Source organism: Apodemus sylvaticus, chromosome 7, assembly GCF_947179515.1.
Source record: "Apodemus sylvaticus chromosome 7, mApoSyl1.1, whole genome shotgun sequence".
NCBI lineage: Eukaryota > Metazoa > Chordata > Mammalia > Rodentia > Muridae > Apodemus > Apodemus sylvaticus.
In genome coordinates this window covers 5,368,836-5,383,740 of record NC_067478.1, presented here as the reverse complement: position 1 = coordinate 5,383,740, position 14,905 = coordinate 5,368,836, and the positions used below count along the sequence as shown (strand labels likewise).

At 48.6% G+C, this 14,905-nt stretch overlaps 1 protein-coding gene across 2 annotated transcripts in view; it reads left to right on the top strand.

Annotated features, from left to right (window-relative positions):
• Itga9 (integrin subunit alpha 9) overlaps positions 1-14,905 on the top strand; it is a 292,483-nt gene that overhangs the window by 149,438 nt on the left and 128,140 nt on the right. For both annotated transcript variants that reach the window (XM_052187013.1, XM_052187014.1), the window contains exon 16: positions 9,348-9,497. In XM_052187013.1, coding sequence (XP_052042973.1) covers positions 9,348-9,497 — 150 coding nt within the window. The remainder of the gene's footprint in view (positions 1-9,347; positions 9,498-14,905) is intronic.

Below are 14,905 nucleotides of genomic sequence, written 5' to 3'. Positions count from 1 at the left end.
CTGCACTGATTTCTGTCCTAGTTGAGGTTACATTGCTGAGGTAAACACCATTACCAGAAAGCACATCAGGGAAGGAAGGGCTTATAGCTTGTGCTTCATATCCCTGTACATCATTGAAGGAAGTCAGGACAGGAACTCAAACAAGCTAGGAACCTGGAGGCAGGAGCTGATGTAGAGGCCATGAGGGGTGCTGCTTACTGGCTTGCTCCTCATGGCATGATCAGCCTACTTTCTTCTAGAACTCAGGACTGCCAACTCGGGGTTGACACCGCCCACAATGGGCTATACCCTCCACTCCCCCAATAACTAATGGAGAAAATGCCTTATAGGTTTGCCTATAGCCCAATCTTATGGAGGTGTTTTCTCAAATGGGTTTCCCTCCTCTCTGATGACTCTAGTTTGTGTTGGGTTGACATAAAACTATCCAGTACACCTAGTAAACCACCAAGCTAGACCTAAGTGGGTAATAAATCATATCTAGCACTTAGTTTACTAAAGGTTTGTGGCTAGGTATGATGTTAGCTCTTTGACCTTATTACTTTACCAAGGTTACCAAGGAAGAGGATTTTAATAGAAAATCAGGAAGGATGTGTGTGAATTTCTCAACTGCAAAAGGAATTTGTGTTAGAACAAAGATAAAGCTTCAGCTGATGACGAGTAAAAAGTTTATTAACATATATTAATTACATATGTAAGAGCTGTCAAATTTTCGTGTCTTAGAAGAGTGCTCTCAAAACTTGCCAGTGCCTCCCAAGTTGACCACTGTCCACCTCAGCTCATCTGATCAAATGTTTATTGAGCTGCCCACCTTGTTCTGTACACCATGGTCAACGCTGGGCACGCGGAGGTGAATGTGAATCTGCTCTGTGTCTGGAGGGGGATGGTCCTGAAGTGCCACCCCAGAAGGAGAAGGGGCGTCAGGGCAGAAGGAATGAGCCATCAGGCATAGTCCGGGAAAGAAGAGCATGAAGGAGAGTCAGTTCTGAGGAGGATAAGAATCAAGAGAGATGAGGACAAAGAAAAGACGGTCGGTGGGAACCTGCAGCACGGCAGCCATTGGTAGCTCTGCCAAAGCCCAAGGAAACAGAATGTCAGAAAAATAGAGCACAGCTCCATGTGCAGAGGTCGATGGGAAGCTTGGAATTTTGATGGCCTTGTTTTACAGCAGGCCTGTGTGTGTCAGGGCGGGGGGTGGGGGGACTGCTCTAAGTCTCACAGAGCAATGGTCCTGGTTCACTGGGACCCCAAGCTGAGCACACAGACCCACCATGACTTGGGTAACTTAGAAATCCTGTGAATCCTGAATGACTCCCCCCCCCCACCACCACCACCACCACACACTTTCCAGTCATGGTTTTCTCCACCACCGAGGTCTGGAGAAACATTTCAGCTTTCTGGGTTACCTTCTCTGGGCTCATGAAACAACAGGCTTACCCCAGGGGTCAGGATCCCTTCGGTAAAAGACGCCAGCATCCTCTGTTCTGAACCGTAACTGTCACCATAAGCCCAGTTAAACAGTTTCTTTTGCAAGTTGTCCTGGTCATGGTGTTTTGTCACAGTGATAGAACAGTAAGTGAGGCAGAGAGTTTTCTTGCTGCTGTAACCAAATACCTGAGAAGAAGCAACTCCTGGGGTAAGGGGTTACTTTGGCTCAGGGCCTGGGACAATATAGTCCATGGCGGCAGAGAAGGCAGTGGCAGGCAGCTCTGTGGTCAAAGGTGCCTGTGGCCAGAATTCTCCTTCTCCTCTTCCTCCTCTTCTTTCTCCTCCTCTCCTCCTCTCCTCCTCCTCTTCCCACTGGAGTACGAGACAGGGAGAGAAGAATGCTGACTCTGCATCTGTCTTCTTTTGCTGTAGTCTGGAGTCCCAGTCTGTGGGATGGCGCCACTCACATTCGAGGAGAATCTTCCTTCCCTCTTATCCCTTAGCGATAAACCTCTCTAGAGTCACTCTCATAGACGTGGCCGGAGGTGTGTTTCTAGGTAATTCTAAATCCACCCAAGTTGACAAGCAAAATTAGCCGTCACAGAGTGTGTGCGTGCATGTGCATGAGTGTGTGTGTGCATGCATGTGTGTTCGGGTAATCAGTTTTAGAATACTTACTTTCATTATCCCAGAATGAATTCTGCATTGTTCCTCAGCAGTCTCTGTATTTACTCCCTGAACCCCGAGCTTCATTCAGTCTACTAGCACTCGTAAAGAAAGTCTTACAGATTTTCTTATCAGAGCTGCTTTACGAATTAGTGCCCCTTACTGCTTGTGGATGATGCAGAATTAGCACACATCACGCTAGCTAGGCATGCTATGTAGCTATAGATGTTACTCCTCTCACTGCCTCTGGTGCCTCAGCAGCTCCTCTGAGCTTCCGTTCCTTTTCCTTCCCACTCATTCTCCTTGACTTACCTGGGCCGCAGGTCCTCCCTCCCACTGTGCCTCCTCTACAGCTGGCCTAGGGCATTACCTCAGCAGCTTAGCTCCGCCCCTGATCACTCTCTTATTCTCCAGCCCTTCTGCTTCTGCTGTGGGGATTGCCTAGAGGGCGACTGAAGCAAGCCCTGGGTTCCCACTCCTCTCTCTGCTCCTCGCTCTCTTTGGGCCCCTGGGTCCTCATCCTGGCTCATCCAAAATTCCTGCTAGACCCTCATTCCACATGGCTGCAAGTCTGGATACACGTGAAGGCAAAAGAGCCTGGAGATGGCGTGGTGGTCTGTGTGCTCGCTTCCTCTCTGGGGGCTCCAGGCGTGAAGTCCTGATCCTGTCATAGGTCTCTAATAATTTCAAACCAGTGTTGGGAATAAATAGAGACTCTCTCTCTCTCTCTCTCTCTCTCTCTCTCTCTCTCTCTCTCTCTCTCTCACTCTCACTAGCATGTGCCTATGTGTGTCTTAACTTTTCCAGCTGTCAGTTGAAGGAAATACTAAATAGCATTTACTATTCCTGGATGTGGAAAACCTTTTGTGTCCTTTTAAACCAACATCCCAGCTTACGAGAATTTTAAAATAGCCTACAACATTTTAGCTGCTGTTCTGATAGCATCCTGTGGTGGAGGAGGATGTCTTCTGAGAAAGGAGTTAATAGGCAACTTGGCCATTATGTGAACACCACAAGTGTTCTCTTGCCCACCAGGATGGCTATGATGTCACTAGGAGATACCCAGTCTCTGTGGTTTGAGGAAAGTGTCGTTATGCAATCCCGCTGGTTTGTAAGTAGAAGGATAGGAATGCCATTCCCTGCTTGTGGGGATGTCTATGAGGCCAATATAGGCAGAAGTGGAGAGGGCTGGGCTCAGAGAACACGTGAGAGAGGACTGGAGGGGATGGGCAGAAAATCACATTTACGAAAGAAAAAAAAAAAAGAACATTTGAGGTTTCAAAGCCAAAACAAAACAATAAAAACCCACTTAGTGGACTTTCCCCCAAGCAGTACTCTAACTTAATGATAACTACTCATTCGCTGAACTTCTGTGTTTTCTGCAAATTTAAAGCGAGGCCAGCCCTTCCTGTTTTTATTTAATTTGCCGCTATGAGCCAAGGAAAGGAAAAACTGTGAGTTGCTTTTTATTTTTCTTTTTCCAGAGGGGAAAAGCAGCTCTGGGGTAGATTTCCAAATCACATGGCTAGCCAGCCCGTGCCACAGTGAAGCCCAGCTTGCTTAGCACCCTGTAGTGAGAAGTGGGACCAAGCCACCCCCGGCAGCCCCCAAATGCGTGTCTTCATTAGGCCAGGAAAGGGGTTCCTGCCTCTGGCCCACTGTTGGCTCCTGGCTCCAGCCCACCCACGCTGAACTTTTAGTTTATTTTCTTTTAATTATTTTTAAATTTAATTTATTCTTCCCCCTTCTCACTTTCCATCCCTCTCACTGCCCCCCTCCTGGTCACCCCTTCCCACAATCCTTCCCCTCCTCTGAGCAGGTGGGAGCCTCTCTGGGTTTCCCCCCAACCCTGGCACTTCAAGTCTCTTCGAGGCTAGGTGCGTCCTCTCCCACTGAGGCCAGACAAGGCAGCCCAACTACAAGAGCATCTTCCTCACACAGGGACAGCTGTTGGGATAGCCCCCGGTCCAGCTCTTCATGCTCTGAGAGGCTTCACCCAACAGCTGACTCAGACAGATGCAGACACCCACAGCCAAACAGAAGGTGGAACCTGGGACTCTTATGGAAGACTAGGAGGAAGGCTTGAAGGCACCAAAGGGATAGGAACTCCGCTGGAAGAACAGCAGAATCAACTAACCTGGACCCTTGGGGCCCTCAAAGTCTGAACCACCAACCAAAGAACATACACAGGCTGGCCCTAGGCCCCTCCACACATATGTAGCAGATGTGCAGCTTGGTCTTCATGTGGGTCCTGAACAACTGGAGTGGGGGCTATCCCAAAAGCGATCTTTTTGTTTAAACTTTCCCAGCCTCTTTCCAATGCTACTGCCACTGATAGCGTTGGGCTATAGCTAGCAACTCTTCCCAGGCACGGCCTGTAGGATCATGGTAACTCTCTCCCCGTGCTCCTTAGCTTTTACCATGGGAGTTCACTCAGCCTTCAACAGGGACACCAGGGATCTGATTTCTCCATGAACTGCCCTGGTCCTGCCCATCAGCCTGACTTTTCTGTCTTTGGGTCTGTATGGTCACCAACACCTCTCAGATTCCCATGCACTGCTGTGCCAACTGTGCCTCATGTTGCCTGTTGTCTGGCACAAGTCCTTCTGTCTTACAGCTCAACCCAGGAGAACCTCTTCTGGGAAGCCTGCTAGGTCTTTAAGAATCGGGCGCGATCTTCCTTTGTGTCCTCAAAGCCACCTTTATCCTAATGCATGTCGTAGGACACTGTGGTGGCTTGGCTTTCCCCTCCAGAACTGTAAATTCTCCACAGGTCTTTCATGTCTGTCTCCCTGCTGCCCAGCACATTGCCTGGCATAAAGCAAGCGCCCAATAAATTTCAAATGGAGCATGTGTTACATTCCCTATTAAAAACCCCAGCCACGGGTGGCTCTGCCCCCAGCCTGGGTGTCCTCCCTAGCGCGCCTTCTGTTTTCAGAGTAGGAACATCCTGATGCCTTCGACAGGAAGTGGTTGCTTCTGGCCACTCTGTGAAGGAGACTTAGTATGTATTCAACCTAAGGGGTTTCTGTTTGTAGCCCTGAGAGATGGTGCACGCCTACAATCCCAGCACTCTGGGGCAGCAGCAAAATGATCAGGCATCATCTTTGAGTGCATAAAAACTTTGAGCCAGTCTGGAGTATATGTGACCTTGCCTCAAAGGAGAAGAAAAGGGGAGGGAAAAAAGTTAAAAATCAGCTTGTAGTAGCAACTTTTTAAGTAGTAAAATTTGAGCCACTGTGGTGAATGCCAGAGCCACAGACTTCTATTCTGGCCAGTCCCTGCACTTAATGTGGTGCGGAACAGAAGGAAGCAGGGCTTCCAGCAAAATGAAGGGGAAACCCCCAAACAGCCTGCTGTTCTCCCTCTGCAGCTTGGAGCAGAGCAGTCCAGCGAAAGGAGAGGCCAGGCTTCTGCAGGGCCTGTTTCTAATTCCTGCATCCTCCTCTGCCCCCGCCCACCACTCAGTGTGGTTTGAGTTCCCGGCTGCTCCCAGCTAGTGCAACACAGAATAAGAAGCTGCTTTTCAAACTCATTCATTAAAGTGGGCTCACCCAGTTGCTGCCAGAGAATAGCATCCACCCACCTAGATGTCACCTAGTATTCATGGTCCAAACTCAGACACACTGTGACTAAGGTCTCCTCCTTGGCAGCCACTGTGTGTAGTCATAAACTTACAAACACCCTCACTTCATGCCCTTGTTTGCTAGCTACCAATTATTCATTTATCTTTTTGATGGGGGTGTATTGTGCTCTTGGGTGGGGAGTTTGGGGCTATGCTGTGTGTGTGTGTGTGTGTGTGTGTGTGAACGCGCGTGCGTTCTCCTGTGTGTATGGGGGAGATGATGCTCACCCACACATGTGCTTATAGAAGCAGAGTGTCTTCCTCTCCCATCTTCAGCCTTTGCTTTTGAGACAGGATCTCTCAGTGAACCTGCACTTTGCCTAGATCAACCCCTCGGGATCTGCCCACCTGCACCTCCCCTGCACTAGGGTTACAAGCGCACACCCATGTGCCCATCTTTGCTGGGAACCCAAGCTCAGGCTTGCAAGACAAGCAATTTCTCCATCAAACCACCTCCCAAGCCCCAGAACAAGGCATTTTTTAAAAGAAGTTGCTGGAACCCAATGTGATCCAAATGGTTTTTAAGTAGCACTTTATGAGCTGGGCGTTCGCTCCCACCCACCTGTGTTTGCAGCACTCAAGTGACTGGGGTAAGAAGGTCATGAGATTGAGGTGAGCCTTACTGTGCAGAGCGCACACAAAGCCAGCCCCAACCAGCTATGCAGTGGGGACCCTCAACACAGCAGCAAGCAAGGTGTTTAATGGACAAGAAGGAAATCCCCTTTGATTTGGGTTCCTGGAAGTCTGGCCCTACCACATATGGAGTTTTGGGATGGAACTCTGGGGTGGGGCTACTGGGTCTCTCTTGTGCTCCTCTGTAAAAGGCGAGCAGAAATCCACCTACCAGATGTTGTGAAGATTGAGTAAAAACGAAGTTAACTAGACCTTAGAGAAGGCCCTGAAATACGCGCAGTGATCCAGACGTGTGCTGGGACTGCTGCCCCTCCCACTCATCTTCCCCCATGCCCAGAGTAACAGTGTCCTTGTGGACTTACTTTGACATGAAGTGTTTAAATATTAAAGCACAAGACCATGAAATAGTTAACCGGCCTCAAAGAAACACCTAGAATGTATCCACAAACGTGCGAATTCGGCATCCGTTCATCCATCTCTCTACATACCACCAACCAGCTTTGAATTCTGGTTGGAATCAAAAGGCTAGGGGCACCTGGTTCCTAGGTGCATGTCTTGCTCCTGGAAAGAGCTTGAGTCTTAAAGATCTGTCCTAAGATGAAGAGTTCCAGAGAACTTTCTAGAAACTCTTTATCTAAGATGCCTACGCCACTTTGCTGGGGAGGTCCTGTATTTTTGTTTAGACTGAAGAAGTGACTCTTGTCCCAGGTGGCTGTGCATCACCTGCTTCTTGTTCAGCCACCTGCCTCTGGTGTCACTGTGTCCCTTTGTTCTGCTCCCCATGCCTTACCTCTTGGCTACATCTGCCTCCCATCTCACCATGCTTAGTACCGCTGCCTCCCTTCCAGGACCATTACAGGAAGCTTCCAGCACCCAATACCTCTGAGTGCATTCTGCTCAACACCCCATCTTGAGGAGATCTGTGAGAAAACATGGGTGCCGTGGCTCAGTAAACCAGGGGCCACAACCCCCCTTCTCAGACACAACTGAAGTAAAGCCAGACTTGACAAGCAAAACAGCGAGAGGCTGATTAACCTTGCGTTATTTTGATGAACCCTGCCCCCCACCATTACTAACCAGACTGTCCCACTCTGTGACCCAACTCTGTGACCCAACTCCGCCACAGTCTGTGGGCTATCCACCTCCCTTCACTTATAAAGCATATTTCATTCAAAATGGGGGCCATTTGTCATCCTTATAGTCACTTAGTGGGCATCCTTACAAAGGATACTGGTGTTCCTCCGGGGCGCATGCTGAGCATAGAGATGGCACTGAAGTTAACAGCCAAGCTGCTTGGCCCGTGTTCTCTCACATTGGATAAGAGTCTGTCCCCAGCTGTCCCCAAGGGCAGCCAGGGCTACCTCTGTAGGAGGAAATTGGCTGCTGTAAAAGGTCAGAGAAAGCCCTCCTCTGGGTGCTTCCTGAGACATTTGGAACATTCCACCATTTTGAACACAATGAGACTCCAATCCTATACTCCTCCAGACTTGACAGAGAACAATGTGAATTCATGAGCTGTTTGTCCAAGTCTCCTATTGACATGCAAAACAGTGAGATGCTGTTTAACCTTGCTTTGTTTTGGTGTGTACCCCCAAAGTTACTAACCAGACTGCCCCACTTCTAGGGAACCCAAGTTCCATTTTAGGACCATCTCTCCCTTCTCCTGTTCCTTACAAGGCCTTTCTTGGTTCCCCGCACCACACCCCATGTTATCCATGCCAGATTTACAGAGCAGAGAGTCTGGGATGTGGTGAAGACCTCCTCAGCCCTTACCATTAAGGTAGATGACCCCCCAGATAATGTGCTGGCACTTAGAGCAAAAGACTACTGACTAGCACTTCTCTCACCTCTAATTCTCACCTGTGAGTGTATGGGGCCTAGAGTCACCCAGAGTTACCCAGAGACACCCAGAGATACCCAGAGGCACCGAGAGTCAGTGCCACTGTGCATAAAGATCATGAACTTAAAATTTGCAAAGCCCCAGACCTTTAACAGGCCTGGGCCCTGTGAAACTGAGTCTTGGGCCTTCTTCGCTCCTGTCTTGTGTGGTGGTGGGATAAGGCAGCATGTTGTTTATCTCTAGAAGCCATAGCATGGACCCGACCAGCATGTAGTGATTTGAAGGAGAACTGTCCCTCCCCGCACCCCATGGGCTCCAGGATTTGAGTACTTGGTCTCCAGGCAGTGAAGTTGTTTGGGAAAGTGTAGAAGATGCAGCTTGCCTGGCAGAAGTGTGTCATGGGAAGTGGGCTTTGAGATTTAAGTCTCTACCACTTGCAGCACCCCCTCCTCCGCCTCACCCCTTCCCGCTTTTGGCTTCCTGTTCCCGCCACTTGCTGCCGTGCTCCTCACCAGGACAGACTCTAACTCTCTGGAACCATAACTTCAATAGACTATTCTATAAGTTTGCCTCAGTGGTCATGTTTTATCACCACAACAGAAAAAATAACTCCCGTCCCACCAGTCCACCATTCTTTTCAGCCTTGAAGTCCTTGAGTTCTAGAGAAACGCACAAACTTGCATCTGATGTCACCGATGGCACCACAGACACTGTTCCTGGCAGTGTTGCTGGGTCTCCTGCCCTGACAGAAAACTCTAACCTCAGTATAAAAGTGCTGTGGTCTTCCACACCCTCATAAAAACAAAGGGTTAGCAAAGAGAGTGCAGATGCTCTCCTGCTGCCAACTGGCATCTAAGTAAGCACGTGGGGGGGGGGGGCCGTTAGGTAATGTCTTCCAGATGCTCTGGAGAAGAGGATTAGCATCAAGCAGGGTAGCCTGAGAAATCCCTGCCTGGCAACAGAGACCAGGACAAATTGACCTTTGCCCTTGGCGTCACCTACCTTGCCTATGAGACAGAAACTTAGCTTGTGCAGGTGGTTGTGAAGACCACCTGAGGTGAGGGAGCGCTGTGGCGGGTGGGTCTCTGTACCCAGCGGAATGTGCTCCAGCATCCCCAGACGGTCACTGCAAATGTTCCCCCTTGTTTGCCTTCGCAGCGGAGGGTCCAGGACGTTATCAGCCCCATTGTGTTTGAAGCTGCCTACAGCCTGGGTGAGCACGTGATGGGCGAGGAGGACCGGGAGCTGCCGGACCTGACACCAGTGCTTCGCTGGAAGAAGGGACAAAGGATTGCCCAGAAGAATCAGGTTAGAACCCGTCTGGTTTTGTTTCTGTCTCTGATAAAGGACCCTGTCAGAAAGCAACTTGGGAGCAAGGGTTTGTTTTAGCCCTTGACTCTAGGTTACAGCCCATGGCTGTGGAGAAGTCAAGGCAGGCACTTGAAGCAGTGAGTCACTTCGTGGCCACCGTGGACAACATCAACATCAGGAGAGGGAGATGGAGACGGAGACAGAGAGAGAATATGCACACGTGGTCAGCACTCAACTAGCTTCCCTCCTTATACACATACATATATAAACATGCAATTCTCTCTCTCTCTCTCTCTCTCTCTCTCTCTCTCTCTCTCTCACACACACACACACACATTTTTCCTGGTCACTTACACTCATAACAAGGTACAAAGGAGATGAAAGAGGGGTTAGAAGGACACAGGGTTTCTGACTGGGTAAGGCAGAGTGCAGGGCTAGCCTTACGGTAAAGCACAAAGATAGCAGGGGGCAGGGGAGACAGGAAGATGGTTTCCATCTTAAGAACCAGACACTGGGGCCTGAAGATATGGCTCAACTGTTAGGAGCACTGGCTGCTCTTGCTAAGAACCTATGTCTCATTCCTAGCACCCACATGGTGGTTTGTAGCTGCCTGTAACTCCTGTTCCAGAGGATATGGTACCCTCTTCTGACCTCTACAGGGACCAGGCACACGAGGGACAGACACTCATGAAGACAAATAGCCATACAATAATCATATAAACTGTGTGTGTGTGTGCACGTGTGTGTGTGCATGTTTATGTGTGTGTATAATATGATCAGGTCTTCCCTAACCATGGAGCAGTGACAAGACGTCAGCCTGGACGTCTTATTCGCTATTCAGTGATTCCTAGTAATCAAACCCCAGTCCAGAATAATGGCTCTGTTCTCCAAGGCAAAATCTTGCCATGTTAAAAAGCAAACAAAAACTGCCCAAGCTTGTTCTGTTGACACCGTACTTGGTGCATTAGAATTTACCTCAGCACCCTGTGTTTCCCAAGCCTCTGTACTGAACAGGGAGACGGCCACTAACTCTGATCAGCATGTTGTAGCTCTGAGCAGACTTCGCCTGGCCCTAGCATTTATTCCTATGGGTTCATAGGGTGCTGAAGCGATCTTCCTTACTGAAGAACATCTTAAAACCTTTATTGACTAATGCTGACTAGCACAGTCAGTGACCCAATCCAAGACAGAGATAAGGGGAAAGACTGGTATCAAAATATCATTCTTTGTCACTCTGGGTTCATTAATTAGCATGCATATGAATTAGCGGTCAGCCAGACAGTTGATTTACTGTTCTCTAGAGTTGAATAAACTATTTCAGGCACCGGAATGAGCCAGTCTTCATTGGCTGAACCCCACTTCCAGAATTTGAAGTCCCCACAGTAAGACCTAGCCTTCCATCCACCCAGCCATCCACCTAAAGCATCTATGAACCTGTCAGTCAGTGCTCTGCCCTAAGCATGAGTTGGCAACCAAGGAAAACTGAGTTTACAGGACATGGGGGACACTGAAAGAAAGGTCAACTGACACAAAAATAAATAGAAAGCAAAAGGTTATTCTGTGAATAAGAAGGATTATAAACTTTTATTTTGTTTTGTGATACAGAGTCATGCTGCCCAGACTGGCCTTGAATTTGTAGTCTCCCTGAGTTAGCCTCCCAAGTGCTGAGATTACAGATAGGTGTGGTCACGCCCAATTCGAGATTATAAAAGCTCTCTCACAGTAAAGGTGTTTGGTTCCCAGTAGCCACTCTGTGTGGCTCACAAGCTTCTATAACTTCAGCTGAGGGTATCTGTCCCCCTTTCCTGGCTTCCAAGAGCATGCAAACGCACATACATGCACACATACACACACATACATGCAAATAATAAAAATGTTTTAAAATGACATGCTAAATAATGTTATAGTTCAAGCAGAAGATGTGCTTGACTGAGATTTGGAGCAACTGGATGAACACAAGGACGAGGAGGGCCTGGGTAGAGGATGATTGTCTGTTAAGTTAAAGCCACATGCCCCCGGATATAGCCTGGCCTCTGTGGAAAAGGACGTGTAGTCAAGACAGTGACCTTGGCTCTAATTCGAAAACACGTAGACATAACAACATGAACACTACTTATAGATTCTGATCTCTGCCTCCAAGCCAGGTCATAGCAAAACCAAAGATGCCATCAGATTGACTAGATTGTAGATGAATAATAGTTCTCTTAATACCTAAATCTCTTAGTATATTTTTAAATTGGCGTGTTGGGAGAGATCTCAGAACTCGATGAAACAAGAGATTGCTGTACATTATTCAAAATTGCAGAGGTCAGCAATGGTACCTCGGCCTGACTGCCCTGGTGCCAGCAGCTGCAGCTACTTTTGGGATCATGTAAGAAAGTCTGGGAGAAGGGAAGGTGGCTCTGTGCTTGCCACACACGCATGAGAAGGTAGAGACGGGAAGAGCAAGCTGGCTGAAGCAAGTAGCCATAGTGGCAGGCTTCGAATTTGACTAAGACACTCTGTGTCCGCTGCTGGAGAGATGGCTCAGTGGTTAAGAGAACTGACTGCTCTTCAGAAGATCTGAGCTCAATTCCCAGCACCAACACGGCATCTCACAACCATCTGTAACTCCAGCTCCAAGGGACCTGACACCTGCACACAGACATACATGCAGACAAAATGCCAATGCACATAAAGTAAAAATAAATCAATTATTATTATTTTTTTAAAAGACGCTCTACCTCAATAAATAAGGTGGGAGAGAAACCAAGGATGATGTCGACCCTGCACCTCCACATGCAGGCGCTCCTGCCCGCCCCCATACTTGGGTGTGCTCCCCCCCCACACACACACACACTCACATGAGGATTGATGTTGACAAAGGAAAAGAAAATTCCTGGACCCACCTAGACACATGAAATCAGAAACTTATGGGCAGCATGGGTTTTAATAAGTTGACCACTGATTCTGACACAGCTGGTTTGGGACCTCCAGCGGTAGACATGCTAAGAATAGCAGCTTGCCTGTGAGACAGGAAGGAGGTGGGAGGGAGCAGTGGTTTGATAAGTCCTTATCTGGTGTCAGAAATTCAGTGGGACAATGCATTCATCTGGTAAACTGAGCCATCACATCAGTATGCCTTCTAGAGACACAGAAATAATCACCAAGATAAAGACTAGCAGATGCCTTTAACATTCCCTTCAGAGACCCAGTGTGGGATGTGTGGGGTGGAGAGAGTAGTCTTACTTTTTTTTCCCAACCATGTCATCCTCTGGTTGAAATTAAAATAAAAGAAAAATATTGTTCTTAGATTGGAAGGATTGCCCAGGAGCCTGAGACTTTCTAGGGAAGCCGTTCTTGCTTATTCTTCTTTGCCTGATTATGAAAAACAACAAAATCGAGTCGGCTTAGCCATCCCCACCATCCCACCATGTGGCTTCCAGATGTTGGCTGTGTTCAAAGGGAAAAGCACTGGGCAGCTAGCAAGGGCCACTCCAGGAAGCAGAGCTCAGGAACCCGCTGTCACCGTGAGCTCAAATAGGACACAACAGCACATGGTAGTACGTGGATCCCTCCCTTCCGCATGCACCCCGTCAGTCCTCTGTCCCCACAGGTGCACCACACCCGTGTCCCTGAATAGCTCCCCCACAGCTTTCCTCTCAGAGTCAACAGCACCCTGAACCACAGTGCCTGACTCTCCAGCACTCTCCAGCGTCACCCACAGACTACAGTCCAGTCACCCTCAAACTCCTGCGCTCTCCGGCCTTGGGCTCTTCCGGCCCCTCTTCTGTGAAGGTCTCCCCCTCCCTCCTCTCAAGGTCAGCCTTCATGTTTGAGGTTTCACCCTGCATGTGGCCACCTCAGAGAACCATCTCAGCTCCCACAACTCGGCTTCCTGTCTGCTCCTTTTGTGAACCCCATCACAATGGATTCTGCCCAATGACTTGATCATCTCCCACACTAGAGAAGCCCAGGAAGTGCAGAGATCTGTCTTCTCTCACTAGCTATTAACCCCCAACACCCACCTCCAAACCTGGTCTTCTGTGAGTGTCTCCGCAGAGAGCCCTTGTGAGGAACAAAAACCAAAGCCATTCTGCAAGGCTGATGACATAGGACATGCTGTGAGCTCCCTCTGGGAATCCCTCCATAACCAGGTTGTGCGGTGATTAGCAGTGATTTTTGCCACAGGTGGGTGTGTGTGTGTGTGTGTGTGTGTGTGTATGACTATTTTTCAAATGGAAGAAATACAAATGGTTAAAGAGATGGTGTACTGGCTTTCTGTCTTAAGTTGTTATGGCATTTCGTCTTGGCCACATAAAGGTGACTGACACAGGGAGAGGTCAACTCTGGGCTTGGTAGCAAGCACAATAGGCAGAATGCTTACTTAGCACATATGAGGACCTGGGTTCAAGCCCTACTACCATGGAAACCATGTGTAGTGACTGGATGCCCATCCTCCCAGTCCTCAAAAGGTAGAGACAAGAGGGTCAGAAGCTCAAGGCCATCCTTGGCTACATAGCAAGCTCGAGGCCAGGCTGAGGTATAAAAGGTCCTGTCTATTACTATTTTAAAAAAAAGGTCATGGATGCACACCTTTAATCCCAGAACTCAGGTGGATTTCTGCAAGTTCAAAGCCATCCTGATCTACACAGAGCGTGCCAGGCCAGGCCAGGCCATCCTGCTCTACATAGAGTTCCAGGTCAGTCAAGGCCCCATAGTGAGACCCTGTCTTAAAGCAGCAACAGCAAGAGCAATCATCTTATGTTTCCTCCATCTGGACAAAACTGAAGCAGAGATGAAGTCTCTGAAACCTCCCTGCACTCTTACCCTGGGCCTCATGAACGGTGCTGTTGGGTTTTATTAAAATAAAATAGAAACCAAATTGGGACTGAGAAACCTGTTCTCAGGTTAGGGCAATTATACCATTTAAAGAAATGCTAAAATACCATGCCAGGTATGTGGTACTTTGAATAAGAATGGCCCCCATAAGTAACCGAATGTTTAGTCATCAGGAAGTAGCACTATTTGGGAAGGATTAGGAGGTGTGGCCTTATTAAGTAGGTGTGGCCTTGTTAGAGGAAGCGTGTCACTGGGGCTGGGCATTGAAGTTTCAAAAGCCCAAGCCAGCCCTGGTTTCCTCTCTTCCTCTCTGCTCATGAATGATGACGTAGCTCTCAGCTAGGGTGCCAGCACCTGCCTGCATGCTACCACACTCCTTGGCACCATGGTAATGGACAAAACAGACTGTAAGCAAGCAGTTCAGTGCCTTGGTCACAGTGTCTCTTCACAGCAATAGAACAACGATTAAGACACCAGATGGCAAAGGGTCATATAACAATTGCACCTAGCTGGGGCCTCTCATACCTGGAGCAGTACTATGGAGGAATACCAAGTCGTAAATGTCACTTCTGTGGTCCTGGCAA